The sequence below is a fragment of the Thamnophis elegans genome, chromosome 7 (assembly GCF_009769535.1).
Source record: "Thamnophis elegans isolate rThaEle1 chromosome 7, rThaEle1.pri, whole genome shotgun sequence".
Lineage (NCBI taxonomy): Eukaryota > Metazoa > Chordata > Lepidosauria > Squamata > Colubridae > Thamnophis > Thamnophis elegans.
The window spans coordinates 22,030,367-22,054,835 of NC_045547.1; the positions used below are offsets into that span (position 1 = coordinate 22,030,367).

At 38.9% G+C, this 24,469-nt stretch overlaps 1 protein-coding gene across 1 annotated transcript in view; it reads right to left on the reverse strand.

The window, feature by feature from the left end:
* Positions 1–24,469, reverse strand: part of LOC116511003 — a 49,464-nt gene that overhangs the window by 10,001 nt on the left and 14,994 nt on the right. Inside the window, exons 7-14 of the mRNA XM_032220721.1 lie at positions 24,326–24,452; positions 18,880–19,000; positions 15,696–15,781; positions 14,715–14,845; positions 13,899–13,958; positions 9,056–9,122; positions 6,616–6,710; positions 5,641–5,769 (exon numbers count right to left, since the gene is read on the reverse strand). Coding sequence (XP_032076612.1) covers positions 5,641–5,769; positions 6,616–6,710; positions 9,056–9,122; positions 13,899–13,958; positions 14,715–14,845; positions 15,696–15,781; positions 18,880–19,000; positions 24,326–24,452 — 816 coding nt within the window. The remainder of the gene's footprint in view (positions 1–5,640; positions 5,770–6,615; positions 6,711–9,055; positions 9,123–13,898; positions 13,959–14,714; positions 14,846–15,695; positions 15,782–18,879; positions 19,001–24,325; positions 24,453–24,469) is intronic.

Below are 24,469 nucleotides of genomic sequence, written 5' to 3' on the forward strand. Positions count from 1 at the left end.
CTCTTGGAAAATACTGAGAAACCAATAAATCATCAAACAACTCAACACAGAGTTTTCACTCAAGGCACAAAAAGATCAAGTTCAAATGATCCTAGTTCAGACATATTATGGGAAGACATAGCTCTATGGGGAAAGCAGGAAAACTGGAAGGGGGGAAAAAAGAAGAGGATGACTAGGACCAAGGTAAATGTCTATGGAGATTCTCAGTCATCCAGGTCATGGTTGTCCCAAAGGCAAAGCCCAAAACAAAACTGGCCATTTTTTTTTTTTTTTTAAATATTTTATTCAATTTTCACATTCCATTTGCAATCATTTATATACAGGGTATTTACTATAAGAAAAGAAAAAAAAAGAAAAGGGGAATAAAACGAACAAATAAAAAGGAAACACAACTCATCATTCACAACCCCACCTAACCCTTCCATCCTCCATACACCCCATCTACCCCCTCCAACTTTCCTTTCTCCCTCTAACACTCCCCTCCTACTTCCCTTTCCCCTCAAACCTTCCTTCTCCCCTTACTCCCCGGACACCCTCCTTACATTCCCCTTACTCCTTCCTTACTCCTCCCTCTTCTTTCCCTCTACCTCCCTCCTTGGTGTATGCCTTTATTCGAGTGTTGTTTGATCTGATAAAAGTAAAATGAACCAAGGAAAAAAAAGAAATAAAAAAAGGAAAAAAAATAAAAAAAGAACCACCGTATATAAATACATTCTTGTTCTTATTAAGACTATATTAACACCCCCCACCCCACCCCCCACAATCCCCATCCCTAATCCTCCCGACTTCCCAGGGCCCACACCTGGCACTACCTTCTATCTAAAATATCTTGTATACATATGGATTAAAAATAAAAGTAATATATCAAAAAAAAAAAAAAAAAAAAAAAAGAAAAGCAGAGAAAGAAAAAAAAAAAAAAGGAAAAAAAGAAAAGAGAAAAGAGAAAAAAGAAAAAAAGAGACCACTCTTTGTGTTGATCTCAGCCCCCCATCTTTATCTATGCTTAAATAGTATAAATCATTCTATCTATATTTTATTCTCATCTCTTACTTCTTTGCTATTTACCCCGACCTTCTGTAGGCTCTCCCGTTCCCTTCCTAAACCTTATGATCCCTTCCAATAAGATTTAAGCAACGTGGTTCATGCCATATATTCAAATATAACTTTACAGACAAGTAATCAAACTTTCCCTTCTAGTAAAATTTAAACAACGTAAGTGATCTTTCTTTACCCCTTTTTCAAACAGTAATTCAAAATAATCTAACCAGATTTCCCCTTCTTAGTAAAGTTAAGCAGCGTAGATCAGATATTACTTTACACAGGAATCAATTTCTATCTTAAGATAATTCCAACCGACTTCCCCTTCTAATAGAATTTAAATAACTTAGTTCATTCCACATATATTTTACCCTCATCCCCCACTTGTCTGATATTTACCACTATCAAATTTATACTACCATTTGTTTAAAATATAACTCAGAGCGATTTGTAGCATAAATCATTCCACATATTCCAATAATACTTTCAGCAAGAATCAGTTAACCTTCTATTTTAAGGTAGTCGCTTCTAACAAAGTTTAAACAACATAAATCATTCCGCATTCTTTTTACAGTTATCTTAAAATAATCCCAAGCGGCTTCTTATTCTAATAAGCTTTAAACAACATAAATTTTGCCCTCTTCCCTTGCTTGTCTGGTATTTACCTCAAATAACGTAGTTCATTCCACATGCATTTTACCCTCATCTCTTGCTTGTCTAATATTTACCACTATCAAATTTATACTAGCGTTTATTTGAAATGTAACTCAAAACTATTACAACCAACTTTCCCTTCAAATAAAAGTTAAATAGCATGGATCATATTCAAATAATACTTTCAGCAGGAGTCAGTTAACCTTCTATTTTAAAATAGTCCCATCTAACAAAGTTTAAACAACATAAATCATTCCGCATTCTTTTAACCACTATCAAATTTATGCTAACGTTACTTTAGAATCTAGCTCAAAGTAGTTTCACCCAGCTTTCCCTTCTGATAAAAATTAGTCCACTTTTTCTACCGGAGAGAGGTCTCAAACCCCCATTCAGTCCTCAACTTTAGGAAGTCTTTTGAAGTATCTAAATTCTCGATCTGCGTTCTTCTGCTTCTCCGAGGGAGGAGGGGCTACCCCCTCCATCTTGCAGCCGCATGGCCAGCCGTTTGCTTTCTCCTTCCGCTTGTCTCTCCTCTCTTCCAAGCGCATCAGGAAGTCCCGCCTTCAGAATCCTACAATAGAAATCTTGAGCCTCTGAAACAGAATTAAGACGAAATCTTTGATTCTCAAATGTAACCGTGATGCCGGCAGGGGCCTCCCATCTGTATCGAATCTGTTGACTCCTAAGCTCTTTAGTTAAAAAGGTATAGTCCCTTCTTGCTTTCAACATCTGGGAAGGTATATTTTTGAAGACAATCACGTCCTGGTCATCAACTCGGAGACTGTTATTATGAAACTTTTGCACAATCGCGTTTCTAGATTCTTTGGTAGAGAAATGTATAATTATATCCCTCGGGAGCTGTCGCTGTTCCGCTGTCAATGAGTTCTGGCGATAGATTTTCCGAATCTGCCAATCAAAGTTAAGTCCCGGGCTTCCCAGCGCATGGCTGAAGGCTTCAGCAAAGGTCTGTTTCAAATTCTCTTGCTCCTTTTCACGGAATCCTCTGACTCTTATTGAAAATGCCTTCCTATCAAAATTTAGCATCATAAGCTGTTCTTCGTTATTTCTAATTTTTTCTTGTAAAATTTGAATATTGGTAGTCAAATCAAAATTAGCCTTCTCCAGACTTTCCAATTTGTTCTCTATTTCAGCAGAGTAATCCGACAGGGCAGACACGGCTGCAAACGTATTCGCCTTCATTTGATTAACTTTAGATTTTAGATCATCATAAAGTTGCAATACAAATTCCTTAAGTTCTTGCTTAAAGGCATCAAAAATTTTAAAGAGATATTCCTGTGTTAAAACTTCTCCAGTAGAGGGCGTAGGAGACAAAGGCTGTATTTCCAAAAAAGATTCTTTAAATTCTTTAGACACATTTGTAGCAAGACGCTTCTTTGATCTGGGTGCCATAATAAATAAACAAGTAAGCAGCGCTTCGCTCCCCTCTATTTCCAAAGAAAAAGAGTTTATTTTGTTAAGGAGCGGTCTGCAGGAAGATAAGCCCGGCTAAGTACATCCAGTAATCATCCACGGAGAGAAATCGCCATTTTGAAGTCTATTTAAACAAAGAAGTCTTTAAGACGAATGGTGCTGGTATTTAAGATAGTAATAAAAGCATAAATCTCACAGGGGTGGTACCCTCCCGTATCAAATCTAGCTTGAAAAAAACTTTGTTTTGTCCTGGGGGGGGCTAGCCTGTCTGGGGCTGCCAAAAAAAAAAAAAAGGCAGCTGAGAAGAACTGGCCGGAGATAAAAGCTCCGCTTCGGCTGGATCTAATCTCTTCCACAGCCAAAAAAAGAAAAAGGCTGTGGCTTACGAATAGACCCTAGTCTACAGAGCTACCCTCCCTGCCCCTTTCTTAGCCAAAAAGGGGTGCTATCTATGATGTTATTTAGATATACAGACCAGATCTCTGAGGAGCTCGGTGGAGCCCTCCTCGGCAACAGGCCACGCCCCCACTGGCCATTTTTTTTTAATTGAAGACATTTCGTTTCTTGGATGAGAAGCAAAATATCTTCAAGGAAAAGCAAAGTCCACCTGTCTTTTGAAAATGCACCTTTGGGATAGCAGCAAAGTAGGTAAGGTAAAGGTAAAGGTTCCCCTCACACATATATGCTAGTCATTCCTGACTCTAGAGGGCGGTGCTCATCTCCATTTCAAAGCCGAAGAGCCAGAGCTGTCTGAAGATGTCTCCGTTGTCACGTAGCCAGCATGACTAAATGCCAAAGGTACACAGAACACTGTTATCTTCCCACCAAAGATGGTCCCTATTTTTCTACTTGCATTTTTGCATGCTTTCAAACTGCTAGGTTGGCAGAAGCTGGGACAAGTAACAGGAGCTCACTCCGTTACATGGCGCTAGGGATTTGAACCACCGAACTGCAGACCTTTCTGATCGACAAGCTCAGCGTCTTAGCTACTGAGCCACTGCATCCCTCTTAGCAAAGTAGATAGGTAATGTATAATGGTGGTGGGAGCACCATTGGAAGAACGTAAGAACCACATTAGGGAAAGATCATCATAGAGAAAAAAAATCTATGTACTGGTAGTTGCTAAGAGTCAACAATGATCTGTTGGCATATAATCAAATCAACCATTTCTTTGGTAAAGCAAATGGGACTTTCAAGAGTGTGGTGATGCGGTGAGAAGAATGAACACTGTTTTTCCCTTTCAAAAATGAATTTTCAGTTTCTTAAAGGTCTAGCAATAAGTGATTTACTGACATGCATAATTCTTTCCTAAGAAAATATGATCAGCTGTTAAGGGCAGGGTCTTAGCATTCATGGGGGAAAGGGTGGAGTTGCATCTGAATCACTGTTAATCGCCTCTTCCATTAGAGTCCTAAAATATGCCTCACTCATCAAGCAACTCATGATTACTTGTATCTCCACAGGTAGGCACGTATTAGAAATCAACATCTGGAAGGAATTGTGGGTGGAGGCCTCAGAATTGAAAAAGTGGCTTTCAGCAGTCCATCATAAGCTCAGAAGAACAAATCCACTACAGGCAAAAATGTCTAGAATTACAGATTACCTGGGCCAGCCTTGAGGGTAATGATTCACAGGGGCACAGCATGGGGATTTTTCCAGTAGGAAAACAAACCTGGAACTTGGAAACATCATTTCTACCACCCTAAAATCTTTCAAAGGCAAATGAGACAGAAATAAATGAAAATGTAGCTAATGATAAAATGTAGATGTGATCAAATCTCCAGGGTAACACAATGCATAATATATCTTTTCAACTCTTTGTTTATTTAGAAGACGGGTACACAATACAGCCTAGAGGCTGCATGTCCCCTCTCCCAACACCTGTCAGAGTTAGCAGGGCCAATATTTGCTGGATCTTTTTGTTTCGGGGGGGAAATTACAGCAGGCTAAAATTGGATGACACAAGTGCCTTCAGCCTCCATATTTCATCTGCCAAAACCCTGATGCAACAAACTGGGAGAAAAAAATGGCTTCTGCTTATTTCATAGATGTTCTGCCATCATCAATCACGTTTTCTGTGGTCATTGAAAGCTCCTGACTGGAAAATACTAGAAATGGAAGTTTCACTCTGTGAACTGCAAGACAGATTGTGCTTCAATTCAGTAAAACATCCAAAATATATGATATCCATGAAAGTGATGACACAGTAATAGGATAATAATAGACTAAAGGCTAAAGGGATGAGGAGGAAGGAGAAACTACTTTTATATCTAATGATGACTTGTAGGCTGTCCAGTCAGAGGCTCAGGACCAGGTGAAGATGACACCGTGTGACTGAAGGAGACAACTGATATGGTCAGCACATGACTGCCCTATGATAAAGTGTAAATGAGGACAGGATGTATGTTGAATATGAAAAAGCTGCACTCTGCCCTTAAGAAAGCAGACAATGACAATGATAAAGAAAATCCAATCAATACCAGACACTGTAATCAGAAGAACACAAGAAGACCTTACATATTGCTCTGTTATCTGCTGATGGATTTCCATGTCTCCCAAGCCCAAGGTAAGTTCTCCAGTGCCTGTGATTACAGCACAGTAAGTTGCTGTGTTGCGTCCTTTCAGTTGTAAGACTCCTCTCATATCCTTAAAGCAAACCAAGAGAGACAAAGTCAGCAACGTTTATTTCGCTCTCAGAAATTGCTTTTCTACTCTTCACTTTTTCAGCTCTGTATAGCAATTGAGTTGCAGGATGGCGTACTCCTATAGACTCCTTCCTAAAAATGATCTTCTGAAGATGCTCCTTGGATGAGAAGCAAAACAAAGCCCAGCTGTCTTTTGAAAAAGCATCTTTGGGACAACCATGACTTGGAGGACTGAGAATTTTCATGGACATCCTTCCTGAACTCTTAGGACATTTAGGACTTCACGGAAATACCTTCTGCAAGTCCGCTTCTCTATGGCGCAACCTATACCACTTATCAATTTCATTTATTTATATTTATATATGACATCTCACCATTATTTAAGTGGTTTACAATGAAATTAATAAACAGTAATGAAAGTAATATTTTTAAGATATTAGAAACAAAACATGGGCATAATTTGCAGTTTAGGTACTGCCCATGCAGAGGGCAAATATTTAAACTTCATCTTCACCATGTCCAACTTGAAAATTAAGCCATGCAGCCTATGATAGAATATAACAGTTTCCATGGTATTGCCCACGTAGTCTGTTATTTAAAAGAAGATGCTGGTTTGATAAATATTGAGCAAACAAACATAAAAATTAAAACTCAAAGTTATAAAATTGAAAGAAAGGGAAACAAAAATTGAAAGCAAATAAAAGGCTTTACAGTAGTTTTGTTATTCACTGCCCAAAGATGGGCCGCTATATAAATTGAACAAATAAATAAGAGAAAATTGGAAGTACATATATTGTACTAAATGTTGTAAGATCATAAGTTAACAATGTCAAATGTTGTAAGCTACCATATGCCTGCAGTGTCGCAGAACAGATTCTGAATGCTCATCTTTCCCCATGACTGAGATAAAAACAGGCATCTTCCCAAGACGACTTAAGCAATCTAAAAAACAAAAAGGAAAAAAAATGTAGCTAAACTTGGTTGGATATTTGAACCAGAATATCAAAGTCAAAGGCTCTTGGGATTTTCTGCTCTTTATCTGCTGTGTCCTATCATTTAGTGAGCTGACAACAAGGAGGAAGAAGAGCTGCAACTATTGGCACCTTGTCTTGTGCCATTGTAATGTAGAGAAATTAGCATATGATACACTGCAAAGGAGGTTGCTGTGCATTATGAACAAGGATGTCATTGTTCCAAGGTTTCTGCTCAGCCAGAAGGCTAGGTGGATGCTTCACCATTTTCCCACTGAAATTCCAAATAGCTGTGTAGCAGATGGACAGATAGATGCATGGATGGTCTGCATTTATAAGGTTATCCAGCTCAGCAGTCACTCTGGATGGCATGCAGATTAAAACAGATACAACAGCAAAAAGCAAAGGAAGTAATAACACAGCAGCAAACATAATAGGGAGAAATAATGTATAATGTAACCAAAACTGAAACTGCACACCTTGACCTATGCTTTTCAAGGATTGTTTACATGTCCGTAGGATTGAATGTGCCTGTACCTCTGGAGAGGATGTTCTTTCAAAGGAAGGTGCTAAGACAGATGCTGGAGATGGAATTTGAAATCTTCTGGATGCAAAGCGTATAGCCTAGCTTTGAATTATAATTCTCTTCCATTTAGGGCTTAGTTTGCGAGGATCAGAGAGGAATAGAACCAAGCCAGTCAGGAGTAATTTGATCAGGGAAACGATATAGGTTTTTCAGCTGAATTAATAAGGGAGAGATGAATGACCACTCTGCTAAACAACTAAGTCCCACAACACTATCATACTATTTAGTAAGGCTCTATTACTATTATTCTTCTCATTTTTCCTATTACCTATCCTATTCTCCTTTTCTACTTATGACTATAATATTGTTACTTGTACCTTTAAGATTTATGTTGTTTTATTTAGTTTCCTAGTATGATTTAGGTCCGTGATGGCAAACCTGTGGCACGTGCGCCAGAGATGGCATGCAGAGACCTCTCTGTGGGCACCGGCACCCTCGCCAGCTGCTCTTCTGGCTTTTGGCACACACATGTGTGCTGGCCAGCTGGCCTTCATGAGTGCCAGAAAATGGCCTGGAAAATGCCCCCAAACCAGGCCATTTTCTGGTTGTTTTTCTGGCCATTTTTGGCATGAAAACAGCAGAAAATGGCCTGAAAAACAGCAAAAAAACAGGCATGCACACACTAGCCAGCTGGTCTTTGGCTTTCCAGTGCTCTGGTGCACGCATGCACACGTGTTCCGGTTTGGGCACTTGGTGCTGAAAAGGTTTGCCATCATTGATTTAGGTAGATTGCTTATTTAGTATCCTATGGACTACCATTAAGTGTTGTATCTTATGATTTATGATGGATGTATTTTTACGATCACTATGATCATGATTTATCACTTGTAGCTTTTATGTACACTGAGGACATATGAACCAAAGACAAATTCCTTGGGTGTCCAATCGCGCTTGGGAAATAAATAATTCTATTCTATAGAGAATTCTATGAAGCCTGTTTTCTTAGCCCAGTAAATTTGTTTGCTGTGACTCAAGAATAGAGTTTGGGAAAAGAGAGTGAGTATCGTAAATTACGGTTAGGGGCTAGGCTGGGTGAGGGTTGAAACTCAACTACAATTCTACAATGAAGAGAGAGGAAGCATAGTGCAGTGTATGTGTGGAGACTGAGAGTAAAGCAGCTGACTCTTGAACAGCATATTTTGAATTATATTAGTATTTGTAGAACTTCCCTTCTTAGAGCACATCATAGCTATCTCTCCCACCATTTTTAGCCTCGGTGGCGCAGTGGTTAGAGTGTAGGACTGCAGGCTACTTCTGCTGACTGCTGGCTACCTGCAATTTGGCAGTTTGAATCTCACCAGGCTTAAGGTTGACTCAGCCTTCTATCCTTTTGAGGTCGGTAAAATGAGGACCAAATTGTTGGGGGCAATATGCTGACTCTGTAAACCGCTTAGAGAAGGCTGTAAAGCACTGTGAAGTGGTATATAAGTCTATGTGCTATTGCTATTGCTATTTTTCTTCCAACCATATCCAGTGCCATGGATGCTTGCAGGTTGGGAGTACACTATTATACTAATTATATCATGAAGATGAAGCAAATTGAATAAGATCTGTATTTTTATAATGGCAAGCTTTAAAGTGAATTATACAATGAAACAGCCTTCCCTAGTCTGATGCCGTGCTAACAGAGGGAGGGGGAGAGGTAGTCCAACAGATCTGGATTGGTCAGAGGGAACTATGGTAGAAATTGTATACACCCACCCACTGTGGAAACAATTAGAATAAATTACCTGCTAGATTTTTGCCAACACCGCCAAAAGATTGTCTCACTGTAGACGGATTTGTCTGCCCCCCATCCTGAAAGTACAGAAGATAAAGCAATAAGGTAAAGCACAAATTGAAGTTCATTGGGATCTTGATTTGGTGGACTACAATCCTTTATCTTCGACATAACAACAGTTCATTTAGCAACGAAAAAAGTGACACGACCATTACAGCATCCAAAATTAGAGCATGTGAAATATTTCAGCTTTCAATTTCCAAACATTAGGGGTGCTCAAAAGTTGTGACAGGCCTTGGGGATCATAAAGATATTTTGGTTACTTTAATAGAATTTAGATGTGCTTGGTAAGTAACTACATAAATATCATAACTTTTAAACATTTTGTTAAAAAGTTTCATTTTGTGATCAAAATTCAGACGCTTTGCAACTGACTCATATTTATGACGGTTGCAGTGCGCGGGGTCATGTGATCCCCTTTTGTAACCTTCTGACAAATGAAGTCAATGGGAAAGCCAAATTCACTTAACCACCATGATATTAAGTTAAGAATTGCAACGATTCATTTAACAACTGTGGCAGAAAAAGTCATAAAATGGGGTAAAACTCACTGAACAAATGTCTTGCTTAGTCACAGAAATTTGGGGATCAATTGTGGTCGTATGACAAGGACTACCCCCGTTGAATCCAATAGAAATTTAACTCATACCAATAAAGATGTGGGGTTAATTTCCTTCTACTATCTCAGATTATAGAATAATATTAGTGGCATTCACACTCACTACTTCTTATTACCATTTCTAACTGGATATTTCACTTCTATATGCAATCAAAAGTATAAGAGTTACTAAATATTGTGATCAATGTTTCAGGGTTCTGATGGATGCCTTAATTAAATCATGAGCCTCAAGGCAAGCTTCAAAAGAAATCCAGTTATTTATAGCAATAGCAATAGCAGTGGACTTATATACCGCTTCATAGGCCTTTCAGGCCTCTCTAAGCGGTTTACAGAGAGTCAGCATATTGCCCCCAACAATCTGGGTCCTCATTTTACCCACCTCGGAAGGATGGAAGGCTGAGTCAACCCTGAGCCGGTGAGATTTGAACCGCTGACCTGCTGATCTAGCAGTAGCCTGCAGTGCTGCATTTAACCACTGCGCCACCTTATTAGGAGCTTCATGTTGGCACGTTCCCAAATGAAGTTCTGACCCCACGTAATTTATGCCCCAATCGTGACCCTGTTTCCCCCCTCCCCCCAGGGTCTGTCATCAATCATATTCACCAATGGAGCAGTTTCACCAAGTTGTAGAGATCACTCCCCTCTGGCCACGGTGGGTAATTCTGGGAGACGGCCTTGAGAAAGATAAGTCTGGAATGCACTTCTGTTTTTGGCTGTGGTGTTGCTCTGTCGGTTTCCCATCTCCCTTGCCTATGGCAACTCAAGAGCAGGCCAGGGATGCTTTGCGAGTTGATACAATGATCATTGTTAAATGAAGGAAAACATTGTTGGAGATACTTTGGCTCCTTCTGTATCTACTTAACTAATTCATCACTGCTCATTTGGAACTGGTTTAAGCAATAGGGAAGGTGAGGTTTGTGAACAGGCTCAACTAACATATCTATATAACAATTGGCAAGCAATACAGCAGAGGCAGAAGACAAAATTTTATGTAAAGGTAACAAACACCCCTTGGCATTTGTTAGCTTCTAGTATAAATGGATTGAAGCAGGACTCAGGAATCTGCAACTCTCCAGATGTTAAGAAGGAGGCTGGATCTGATATGGTATGAATTATAATCCACCATCTGGACAGCCATATGCTTCTGCGTTAGATCAACTAATTCAGGAGATGATGATTTTGCAAACAAATTGTCAAGTTGCATGCAACAGCATCTGAATTAATCTCTCCCCATTTTGACAGAAGATAGATAGAATTATTTATTAGCCAAGTGTGATTGGACACACAAGGAATTTGGCTTTGGTACATATGCTCTCAGTGTACATAAAAGAAAAAAAAACACATTCATCAAGAATCATAAGATACAACACTTAGTGATAGTCACAGGTTCCTAATAAGCAATCAAATCATACTAGGAAACAAATTAAACAATATAAATCGTAAAGATACAAGCAACATGGTTATAGTCATAAGTAGAAAAGGAGATAGGTAATAGGAAGGATGAGAAGAATAATAGTAATAGTGTCTCAGTAAATAGTTTGACAGTGTTCTTGTGGTAATTAGTTGTTTAGCAGAGTTTTTAAAAAGCCCAATCAAAACTCTTTTTGAAAAGTAGTGTATAATAAGCTAAAATGAAACAAGCCATACCGGTTTTTTAGCATGTTGGATAAACCCAGTTTTAAAATAAATAAGGGAATTTAAAAAGAAAGTGCTATAAATGAAGGTAAAGCAGCAAGTGGATTTCAAATTATTTCTATAGTCCGATACATTTCAATTAAGACATCTAATGTAGGAATGTCACTTTTTGGTCCTATCACAATATGTCTCTGTCTCCTGGACTGATATCAGGAATTCCTACAGCTGTCTTTTATTAAATTGATTCATTTACCTGCCTTGGTCCTTGCAAGTCTTCTAAACTACAGGTTGTCCACAATTTACGACAATTAAACCTACAATTTCTGTTGCTAAGTGAGACATTTGTTAAGTGAATTTTGCCCCATTTTACAATCTTTCTTGCAGGTCAGTCACTGCAGATGTTACATTAGTAACATGGTTCTTAAGTGAATCTGGCTTCCTCGTTGACTTTGCTTGTCAGAAAGTCACAAAAGAGGTTTAGTTTACTTTACTTTATGGTCATTGCACATCGTACAACGAAATTAAATGCCATCCTCAGTGTGCATTATGACTATAAAAATAAATCACACATCCTTCATATGCTATATAATCAAAATTGAACACCCGATCTTGCATTAATATTGCACTATACTATAGAATTCAATATGGTTACTGCCCTGGGATAGAAGCTGTTTTTCAGCCTGTTTGTCCTTGTTTTTATTGTCCTGTACCATCTGCCAGATGGTAATAGTTAAAAAAAAAGGGTGCCCAGGATGAGATGGATCTTTAAGAATGTTTTGAACTTTCTTAAGGCAACGGGAGCTATAAAGCTGTTCCAGAGAGGGGAGAGGGCAACCAATAATCCTCTAGGCAATGATGTGAACCCTCTGGAGCGGTGTCCTATCTGCCACTGTGCAATTGGCAAACCATACCCAGGTGCACATGACTCTGGGACACTGCAACTGTCATAAATATGAGTCAGTTGCCAAGTGTCTGAATTTTGATTGTGTGACCATGGGGATACTGTAATGGTCATAAGTGTGAAAAATGATTGTCCCATTTTTCAGAGCCATTGTAACTTTGAATGGTCATAAACTGTTGTAAGTCGAGGGTTACCTGTATAATAAAACATTTCATCTGGGCTCACAGTATTTATCACAGTGTGTGTTTTCTTTCTGTCTCTAAGCATTAGGAAGGTTTTTCTTAGTTCATGTTAATGAAATCTCATTAGCTGCACCTCTTTTATTCTTCTGTTGAGCCACCTGTCAGATAAATCACTGACAGTTGGAAATGCAACAAAGGTTGGTTTTCCCCAAAGTTGTCTTTATATCACCTGGCACCAAATGTTCCATCTAGGCACAGAACAAAGCAAACATCTCTATTCAAGCCATTGCTTAGGTAAGCAGCATCTGCTATGAAACATTTCCACTGCTTTTGATTTGCGGAATTAGCAATATATTCCCACTGGATGGGATTTCTGGACAGCTATTATTTTTGAACCAGTAGTATCTGTAACCCACAATCAACCTGCCCAATACATTACAATGGGACGGTGTTTAACTTAATGCTGCCATCTGTTGTAAAAGACGGCCTACCATTTCCCCCCCCCCCCACTTCATTAAGAGGCCAGGGTCTCAACTTGTTGCTTTTGATGGCAGAAGTCACTGGAATGACTCTCTGCATCTCAGATGTGTAACATTATCAAAACAAATAGATAAAAGAATGGCCAGGGGATAAAATGGACCAATAGGCTGCAACCTAAGTTTTGTGGTCTACAGAGCTGGGATTTACTTCCTTCCCTACTGGTTCGGGAATGTGAACACACTTCTGAGCTCGCTACGCTTGCAAGTGCCTTATCTACCCATGCACACCATCTTCTGCGCATGCGCAGTGCTCGCACATTATGTTGGGGTGGGTGGGCGGAGCATCCTGCAGCCGCCGCTACCAGTTCATCTGAACTGGAGAGAACTGGCTGAATACTAACTCTGGCCCCTAGTTCTTCAGGCTCAGGTACTGTTCAGATCCTGAGCAATCTGCACTTACAGTTGCATAGAGATTTCTGCTTATCCCTACTTTTGATTCTCTAACAACACAAAGGCTGCTTTTACATCAAAAGTTGAGGATCTCAACTTTCTGACTTCTGCTGCCGTATTGCTGCTTTGTTGTTCTGTGGTTATTTTTTTTTAAAGAAAATCTCTCTGAAAATATGAGAGATCAGCTTCATAAGGAGGAAGTGTTCAATCCTCCCTATATGTCTTTTTTTTCCAGAATAGATGGCCTTGGTGATCAGAATGAGGTTAGTCAGCAATGTGCACATTTAAGTTTTGACTGAAGACTCTAGAAAACGTTTTTTTCCTTTGCTTAAGCAGGCAGTGGGTGATCTTTGCTGCATTTCAAACTTACTTGCAATTCTACAAGCAGTTTGAATTTGACTTGGTCTCTACAGTCTATTATTGCTCGAGTCCAGCCTGCATACCTCTTATTCAAAGGAGAAGATAGCAAGTTCCGAAGTCACAGACCAAATGGAGAGTAAAATCTGAGTATTATTAAATGCAATTACTTTTATTGCTGCAGCTTTTGCCTTGGCTATGATGTCAATGTTGATGCCACCAATGACTACCTGATAAAGAAACAGAAATGAGAAAATGTTATTAAGCACTCAGTTGGACTTTGATTTGACTTTTACAGCTCTTCCACTTTAAAGTATGAGTTGAACATTCAAATAAGCAGATAAATTGATCCAAGAATGCAGAGCAACTAGCTGCTCAGGGCCTCCCATTACCTAAAATTACTTTCCTATCAGATCTTATGCTTTTCTATGGCCTATAATCCAGTGAATAGTGCTGGTTGATAGTACAAATATCCATTATCCAAGACATCTACACAGTGAACATTGACCTAAATCAGAGGTGTCATACACAAGGCCTGTGGGGCGCACCTGGCCATGATGTGGTTGGATACAAACCACGGGGCCATCCTGAAAACTGTAAGGGGCTGTCCTGCATCCCTTCAGCCCGGTCTACCCAATGCAAAGAGGAAACATTGGGCCAGTGTGGCTTTGGCCCAGTCTATCCAGTGCGAAGAGGAAACATGCCAGCAGTTTGGGCAGTGACATCAAGCTGGCCACGCCCACTCAATTGGCCACACTTACCCAGTCAACAACACCCAGTGAATGGCATCAAGCTGGCCACACCCACCCAATCACCCCCCCCCCCCGAGGTCAACCACAGCTCTGAGGTGGCCCTCAATGAAATTGAGTTTGATAATCCCGACCTAAATGATTCAGACATTATCTTTCGTGGTAACAATTAGAATGATCCAGCTCAGTCAATCAATCATGCACCAAAACTCTTAAAATACAGGATTAAGTACTCACTGGTCTTGGCACACTAGGTGTGTTTTCATTTTGAGACAAGCTGCCTCTCCCACCTTGACCTCTTTGGAGCCTGTTCAGGGCTAAAGCAATGCGGCTGCCCACTATGGCATTATTCTTGATCAATGCAATATCTGATACCAATTGATAAAGAAAAATGTAACAAGCCAAGAACTGGAACAGTCAGTAAGGTATGGTAATTAGGATATCAAACATAGAACATTCAGATATTAACTTCCTGGGTAATTGTTACAGGGATAAAAAGAGAAGGAATGTTTCACTTCCATGTAAATCACTTTGCATTCTCAGAGAAAAGATGGGATATTTATGCAATGAATAATAACCAGGAAAGAGAAACATGGACCCAAAACACTCAAAGCCCATCCTGTTATCTAAAGCTGCTTTATGCTTTCTGGAATGGTCATATAGACATTTTTCATTGAACTTTAAGCATTTTGCAAATAGGAATAACTTATCAATCACGGCTTTCCTGAAGGAGCCATTTGGATTCATGGTTGTCTGTCTCACAGGTGGAGGAACCATGCCTGCTTCCATACTGCCCTCCATTCTTTGCTTTCTGCCTGCTTCCCTTGGCTGCCCACCCTCAGAACAATTTGAGCTGTTTTGCTCCTCCAACTTAGCAAATTAGCAAAAAGATGCTTTGGGTGCAACTCAGTGACTTTTGAAGGACAGTTCAGGTAGCAATAGCAACAGCACATAGACTTATATACCGCTTCATAGTGCTTTTACAGCCCCCTCTAAGTGGTTTACAGAGTCAGAATATTGCCTCCAACAATCTGGGTCCTCATTTTATCCACCTCGGAAGGATGGAAGGCTGAGTCAACCTTCCTTCAATCTGAGTCAACCAGCAATATTGCAGAACTCTATATGGATAGTGCAAGAAGAAATCATAAAGTTGCATTTGGGGGGGGGGAGGAGTGGTTGAAAAGTTACAGACGATGCTGTGAGGTTAGGAAAGGATACTGGACTTCAGTGACTCTCCACCAGATAACTCATTTACCCTCTGCAGCAAAAAGGGTGTAAGCTCCTTTCCTGTGATCTTTTTCCCCCTGTAAGTGGAGCAACAAGCATAGCCATGTGTGATTGATAGCTAATCCATTTACAGAATTAGATCATTTGCAAAAGAAAAAGAAAAGGAAAAACCCCTTATCAAAATGTTTCTGATTGGGTGGAACTTAGCTGCCCGGAGTCCTTCGGGATTGGGGTGCCTATAAATTTAATAAATAAATTAATTAATTAATAATAATAATTAATAATAATTAATAATTAATAATAAACTGGTGGGAACATCAGCCTGAAAAAGTCACCGAAAATCAGATGGTCAAGATCTTGTGGGATTTCCGTATACAAACCGACAAAATACTGGCGCATAATACACCAGACATCACACTGGTTGAGAAAAATAAGGTCACAATCATAGACATCGCAATACCAGGTGATAGCAGGGTCGCTGAGAAGGAACATGAAAAAATCGCAAGATACCAGGACTTAAAAATCAAAATTCAATGACTATGGCACAAACCAGCAGTGGTAATTCCAGTGGTAATTGGCACACTGGGTGCTATTCCAAAAGCACTGGAATTACCGTATATACTCGAGTATAGGCCGACCCGAATATAAGCCGAGGCACCTAATTTTACCACAAAAAACTGGAAAAGTTATTGACTCGAGTATAAGCCTAGGGTGGGAAATGCAGCAGCTACCGGTAAATTTCAAAAATAAAAATAGATACCAATAATGTTTTTGAATATTGATTTCAAAGAAAAACAGTAAACTAGCGGTGTATTCAATGAAATACTTCACTCACCTCATGATGCTGATGTCCCGCTGTGATGATGATGTCCCGTGCAGCCGCGGGAGCGATGTCCCGCCTCCTATGACACACGGCACAGTGATTCCTATCATTGGATCACTGTACCAGAGGAGGTGGGACATCGCTATGTGGCTGCTTGCCATAACAAGGAGGAGGTGGGACATCGTTGCAGAGCGGCAGGAGGGGGAGGAAGGGGAATCGTAAGACAGCCCTGCATTACATTAGAACGTGAGGAGGGGGGATGGTGCGGTGCGCGCTGCGCGGCAAACTGACACAGAGGGAGGGGAAACTCACAGGGGCACTGGGCCATTCATGAGTGTCACCCAGCGGCATGGCCCCGCCCCTTTTTCTCCTCCATTTCGGGCAAATTTTTCACTGACTCGAGTATAAGCCGAGGCGGCTTTTTTCAGCCCAAAAAGTGGGCTGAAAAACTAGGCTTATACTCGAGTATATACAGTACATTTAAAACAGTTAAAAATTGACAAAATCACCATCAGTCAAATGCAAAAAGGCGCACTGCTTGGATCTGCATGCATATTACGAAAATACGTTACGATGTCCTAGGCCCCTGGGTGGGGCCCGACTAGTAACCAATGCCAAATCCGGCGAAACAACTGGCCGCTGTGATACAATTGTATAATAATAATAATAATAATAACAACAACAACAACAACAACAACAACTTTGAAGGAAGTTTCCACAAGGATGATACAATTTTGATGGGAAACACAGTAGGGGATCTCTGATTACATCTGCTCAAACAGTGAAAAGGGTGAATATTGGGGAAAGCAACCTGAACTGGGATCCCAGCATTATTTACCTAGTTCAGGGTTCAGCAACCTTAAACACTCAAAGAGCCATTTGGACCCGTTTCCCACAGAAAAGAAAACATCGGGAGCCATAAAACCATTCCATGACTATTTCCTGAGCAGCCACAGAACTAGCATATGTAGTTGAATAAAATGTTCTGTTTTCTTCTGAAATTTTTCTTTTCTTGGATTTATCCATAGTTGACCTACCAGGGGTTGAAAAGCTCAATAAATCGCATGCCGGCAGGTATCACACATTGTGATGCATATTTTGAGTGACAGGGAGCCACAGCAGAGGGATGAAAGAGCCACATGCGGCTCCAGAGCCGTAGATTGCTGACTCCTGACCTGGTTCATTCTGTCCCTGAAGCTGAAATGTTCAATGAATGCAAAACAAGAGTATCTCTTCCTTTGAATCATGGCAAGTTTTGAATTGTGTGCAAATGTCCCAGGAAAAAAGATTTAGCCATCTATCAACATTATGACCCTAATATTGTCTTTCAACAACATAGTAAGAGATCTGATTGTACTGTAGACAATCCACTACGTTAACTTCTTAACTGTTGCAGAAGTTGGAAAATATTCCTAGGTGTGTGCAAAGGTAAACACCCAAAAACAATCTTCCATGGAGGCAGTGGTATCCATGGGGGTAGGTGGGGGTATTAATTCGCCATCGTACAGATTTGCTGTTTAGTTAAAATTTAACATTCCTAGAATTTACATTGCTCTGATGCTGAATATTCAAAGGACCAACCTATACAAAACCACTACAGTATATATATGCAACCTGAAATATCAGAATGATCAAGTCCATGTTACACTTGGGAGATTGGGTGAGGACAAAATAATGAAAGATATAATGTAAAGGAATCTCATGAGCTGATCCATCAATCAATCAATCAGAATAGTACAAAATGAGTTTCAATCAGAATAGAGGTGGAAGGGACCTTGGAAGTCTTCTAGCCCAGCCCCCTACTCAAGCAGAAGACCCAATATGATTTCAGACAAGTGGCTGTCGGTTTCTTCTTAAAAATCTCCAGGGATGAAGCAAGCAAACCTTCTGAAGACAAACTGTGCCACTGGTTAATTGTCCTCACTGTTAGGAAGCTTCTCGATTCCAGGTTGCTTCTCTCTTTGATTAGTTTCCATCCATTGTTTCTTGTCCTGCCCTCTGGTGCTTTGGCAAATAGATTGACCCACTCTTCTTTGTGGCAGCCTCTCAAATACTGCTATCATGTCCCTCTAGTCCTTCTTTTCTCTAGACTAGCCAAACCCAAATCCTCTAACTGTTCTTCATATGTTTTAGTCGCCAGGCCTTTAATCATCATAGTTGCTCTTCTTTGCTCTCAACATCTTTTTTGTAATGTAGTGACCAAAACTGGATGCAGTATTCCAGGTACGGCCTTACTAAGGCTTTATAAAACAGTAATATGCTTGAATAGATTTGAACTGGAGATTTTGCACACCTATTGCAGTGTTGTTAAACTATAATGTGAATTGATCATGTATTAGAAAATAATCTTACTGAGCCTCGTCCAAAGCTTGCTGGATTGCTTCTTCAATAAGCTCCCCAGAAGCAGCTTCATGTGTAGGACAGGGAACTGCAATCAGGACTCCACTGCCCAGCTTCAAAGTTATTGACCTGGCTGAGAAAAAGAGAGTCATTGTTGGACTATGGCCCTATCTTTGTTAGCAATAGCACTTAGACTTATACACCATTTTACAATGCTTTTACAGCCCTATCTAAGCAGTTTTACAGAGTCAGCCTATTGGCCCCAACAATCTGGGTCCTCATTTTACTGACCTTGGAAGGATGAAAGGCAAGTCAACCTTGAGCCTGGTGAGATTTGAACTGCCAAATTGCAGGCAGTCAGCAGAAGTATCCTACACTACTGCACTCTAACCACTGCACCACCTCGGCTCTTAAACAATTCAATCAAGTTTTAAATAATTCAATCAATGGTTAATGTTTCATACATGACATATGAAGCCATTCAGAATTATTTGTTGAGATGGGTAACCCTGCAAAAGGAATGAATAAACAAAAAAGCAAACAAACATACATGGCACAAAAGTGTCTCACACATAACTCAAGGAACAAAAAGACTGAGATAGATAGATTGAACTGGGGCTGAAGGTGAAGACAACATGGGTCTCCCCATTCTGCCTCCATTGTGCTTCACTGTTTCCCACTACTGATTACAACACTTTATAGTGTCACTAAGTCATAGTGATATAAAGCCTATCTTCATAACTGATATATTGGTGATGGTTGGATGCGGCTGTAGATCAATAGTGAACAACAAGTCTCAGCAGAGTCTAAAGAGTACAAAACAAATGTTCTACTCTTGAAAAGTATCCAAAAGTTACAGTTGGTACAAAATGCGGTGTTTACCAGTGTAAGATAGAGTGGATCATAGGATTCTGCACTGAAAAATCTGCAATGGCTACAAATTAATTACCATAAATAATTTAAAGTTCTTGTGTTATATTTTAAAGTCCTAAACTACTCAGGTCTGACTATTATTTTCCTCCCAACTTGTACCTAACCAAGACATAAGCATGTCTTATCAGTGTATTTTCCTGTCATGCATTAAATTAAATTGCCTTCATCCTACCTTCTAGGCAACAAATGAGATAGCCTTAAGCTCCTTAGATGTATCGATGTTTTTTTTTCAATTTTGGCACAAAGGGGAATCTCCAGCATGTATTTCTGTCTGTCTACTTTGGAGAAAAGACAAGTAGTTGCAACAGGTTAAAGTAGGATGGGGATGACCCAGGGGATTAGCAAATTTCATGCTAGTTTTCTACCAAATCAAGCAGCATCTGAGTTCAAGAGAAGAGAAGATCAACTTAATAACTCAAAAGGAATTAGCACAGAAAATTAAAGCGGCCAGACAAAATTACTTTGAACAAGCCAACAAACCTGGACGATGGCTGGCATACAGACTGAAGAATGAAAGAGAAAAAAGGATGGCATATCAATTAAAAGATGATAAGGGAAGAATTCAATATAAAGCAGAAGAAAAGAAGCATATTATTCAGAAATACTTCACAAAACTATACGCGCAAGATAGTATGGAGGAAATCAAAATATCACTTCCCTTTGTTCTTTTGAGATTGGTGTTATCTTTTCTGTGTTTAATGTTTTAAACAGGCTAATAACATTAGCCACAGTGGAATTAGTCCTGAAAAACCAGAAAAATAATAAAACCCCAGGACCAGACGGAATACCGGTGGAGTTATACAAATATAACAAAATAATATTGGAAGAGCTAGGAGTGGAAATGTTTAACGAAGTTTTAGGAAAAGCCAAGATACCTGAATCATGGACAGAAGCAATAATATCGCTAATCCCGAAAGAAGAAACCAACCTACAAGAAATTCAAAATTGCAGGCCAATCTCATTACTAAATTCCGATTATAAAATATTTGCAGCAATTATGGCAGGAAGAATTAAATAGGTTTTAAATGAATGAATACACCCGGACCAAAACGGATTTTTACCTCACAGACACATTAAAAATAATACAAGAGTCATCCTAGACATAATAGAGTATTATGAGGCGCATCCAGAAAAACAAATGGTACTGGTTTTCCTTGATGCACAAAAAGCATTTGACAACGTAATCTGGAAATTTATAATAACACTATTGAATGAGATGAAATTCAGAGAAAAATTTATAAAAATGATAGAAGGATTTTATAACAGTCAGACAGCCAAAGTCCTGATGAATGGAGACTAACAGAGAAGATCGAAATAAAAAAAGGAGTCAGACAGGGATGCCTTTTATATTAACTTTGGAAATTTTATTAAATGAAATTCAGAAGGACCAGGGAATAAAAGGTTTAAGACTCAAAAATGAAGGATATAAGGCCCAAGCCTATGCCGATGCCTTAGCATTTGTTCTAGAGGATCCATTAGAATCTAGCCTGAAATTAATTCAAAAATTAGAAGAATATGGCAAAGTGACAGGACTAAAGATCAATAAAGACAAAACAAAAATGATAACCAAGAACATGACAAAAAAGCAAGAAGAGGAACTGGAAGTAGCAACCAGAATGCTAATAACTAAGAAAATGAAATACTTGGGGATCTGGGTGTCAGCAAAATGTTCCACAATTAAAGATGATAATTATAATAAATTAGCGATACAAATAAATAAAGATTTAGAAAATTGGAAAAATATTCAGCTATCACTCATGGGATGTATAGTGACAATTAAAATGAATATTTTACCAAGAATCTTATTCCTGTTGCAAGCCGCACCTATTAATCCGGGTAAACAATTCTTTCAAGAATTAAACAAAATAACCGCTAGGTTCATTTGGCAGGGACAAAAAGCGAGGATTAAACTAAAGTCAATGCAAGACAGCAAGGAGAGGGGAGGTTTAGCATTACCAAATTGGGATTTATACGCATCAGCAGTAACAATAACATGGGTGAAGGATTGGATAGAGCTAAAGAATAAAAGAATTTTGACCTTAGAAGGCCATGATTTGCAAGCAGGCTGGCATACATTCCTATGGGATGATAAAAATAAAATGCACAAATACTATCAAAATCATTTAATTAGAAGAGCGTTATTGCAAAATTGGCTAAAAATTAAAAAAAATCCACTATGTGAAAATCCTGAATTGGCTATCACCGACAGAAAGGACGACCTATCCAAATTTTATAGATTTGAACAAAATGCTAAGAGACAGAGACTTAATTGATAGACAGGGAAATTTAAAAACAGTTGAAGAATTGGCAGAACAGAACATGAAAGTTGACTGGCTAACTTACCTCCAAATCAAAACTAAATACAATAATGATACTAAATTATATGACATTAAAACAGAGCCACACAAATTGGATAAAATTATTCAAAGCTCAAATAGAAATATGATAGGGAGAATATATAAATTCCTCCTGAAGTATAAAATGGAAGAGGAAATTGTGAAAGAACAAATGATAAAATGGGTGCAGAACTTTGGCTATAATATTGAATTAGACAAATGGGAAAAATTTTGGAGAACAAACTTAAAAATGACACTATCAGTTGCATACAAGGAAAACCAGTACAAAATGTTTTACAGATGGCACCTGGCACCAATAAGGTTAGCTAAAATCTTAACAAATACCTCTCCAAAATGTTGGAAATGCGAATCAATACACAGAACATATTATCATTTATGGTGGACCTGTGAGGAGGCTAAAATTTTTTGGAAAAGGATCAAAAATTGGCTGGAGGCAATAACAGGGGTTAAAATAGAATAGAAACCTGAAGTTTTTTTAATTAGGAATAATGTCTGCGAAATACAAAAAAGAAATCCAGTATTTAATATACATATAATTACGGTGGCAAGGATTGCCTTTGCCCAGAAATGGAAAAACAAATTAACTCCAAGCGAAGATGAAATAATAAGAAAGGTTATGGATTGTGCTGAAATGGACAAACTAACTAAAGAAATCCAGGGAAAAGAAGAATCAGAATTCTACCAGATATGGGATAAATGTATAGGTGGATGAAGGAAAGAAACAAGAATCAACGAAGGAATATAACAAAACTCAAAAAATAATAGTTATGAGTAAAATAAGAGGGTTAAGAATGGTGAAATCCAAATGAAATACAATAGAAGGGGAAATAATATAAGGTGAGCGGTATCAATTGATAATTGCTATTAGAAAGAACAGGAAGCTCCTGTTTGCATTGTATTGTGTAAATGTGGTATACGTCTAAGTTTTGTGTGTGTGTATTTTACATGTTTGTAAATAAAAAAAGAAGAGAAGAACCATCTCTAAGAGATTGTCTATCCCATGATAAATCTGACAGATATGAAGAGTACCAGCAGAGGCCTTTTAAAGAAAGATGTCACACATAGATTCTTCTTTCTGAAACATGAAGGGAATCCTCTTCTGCATTTCTCATATGTTAAGGAATGCATTCTTTTCAAAGTTGAACTCCCTTCCAACTCATAGATTTGAATGTATTTATTTTCTCATCTTTTTAATTGCATTTATTTGTTAATTGAATCTGTAGTGTTATTTTTTATATTGTGTCTCCTTTAAATCTTATTAATGGCTTTGATTACTTGCCAGACCAGAAGGGTGGAATATAAATCAAATGAAAATAGAAGCCCTGATTGGGACAAGAAGTACTGAACAGATATGGGGATCTTATAAATTACTTAAAATTGGAATGTACCATTGGGTTAGGTTTGGTTAGGTTAGGTTAAGTTAGGTTAGGTTAGGTTAGAGGTTAGGCAATTCTCTAACCTCTAATAGGTTAGAGAATTGCAAAGATAAAAGCAGTAGAAGCAAGAGACGTTGATGTCTGTAGAAAGACAACACCTGCTTTGTACAACATGTGGCAACTGAGTGTTCGAAGGCTGCAGTTCAACAGAATCAACATGCTCTACATGTTCTGTTATATTTAAGATTTCATATAAGAATTTTAATGCTTCAATGCTTGTATCAGAAACAAAATGCACATTGAAAAACAGTGAAACAAGAAGTCAACTAGACCCATCTTCAGTGGGGTTTTGGTGGTGAGCATTGGGTGGGTTTTGCTCAGAGTGGGCCATAGATAGCAGTCAACATGTCAACTTCCAGTGCAATAGTGTGGTACAGTTCAGAAAAAAGTCTTTAACACTTAATTGTGTAGCATGTACAAATTGGGCCTCGGGAATTGCTGAATAATGGCAGTTGTGGGTATAGGATTCAAAGCCTGTAGAAGGATAGAGCAGAAGACATCAAGGAGAAAGAGAGACAAAACTGTTGAAGATAGGGGAATTTTGGGATGGCTTTAGTTTGATCCTATGTGTACTAATGTAGAAGAAAACCTTAATGAGGTCAGTGAGCTTTTGACTTCCACTAGGTGTGAAAAGCATTGCAGCTGTTGACAGAGAAATTGAAAAACTTATCAGCTAAAGTTCCATTCAGATTCCACTCATCCAAGATGCATCTTATTCTACTGACAGCTCACCAATCAGTTGAGCAGCAGCGTTCTCATCCTGCACCTGATATGGTGCTTGGAAGCCACTTTGGTGAGAGAAGAAGGCTGGGAATTCTCTTGATTTTCCAAAGGTGGCCACACAGACACCTTGAGTTTCCTGCAGAGGTAAGACAA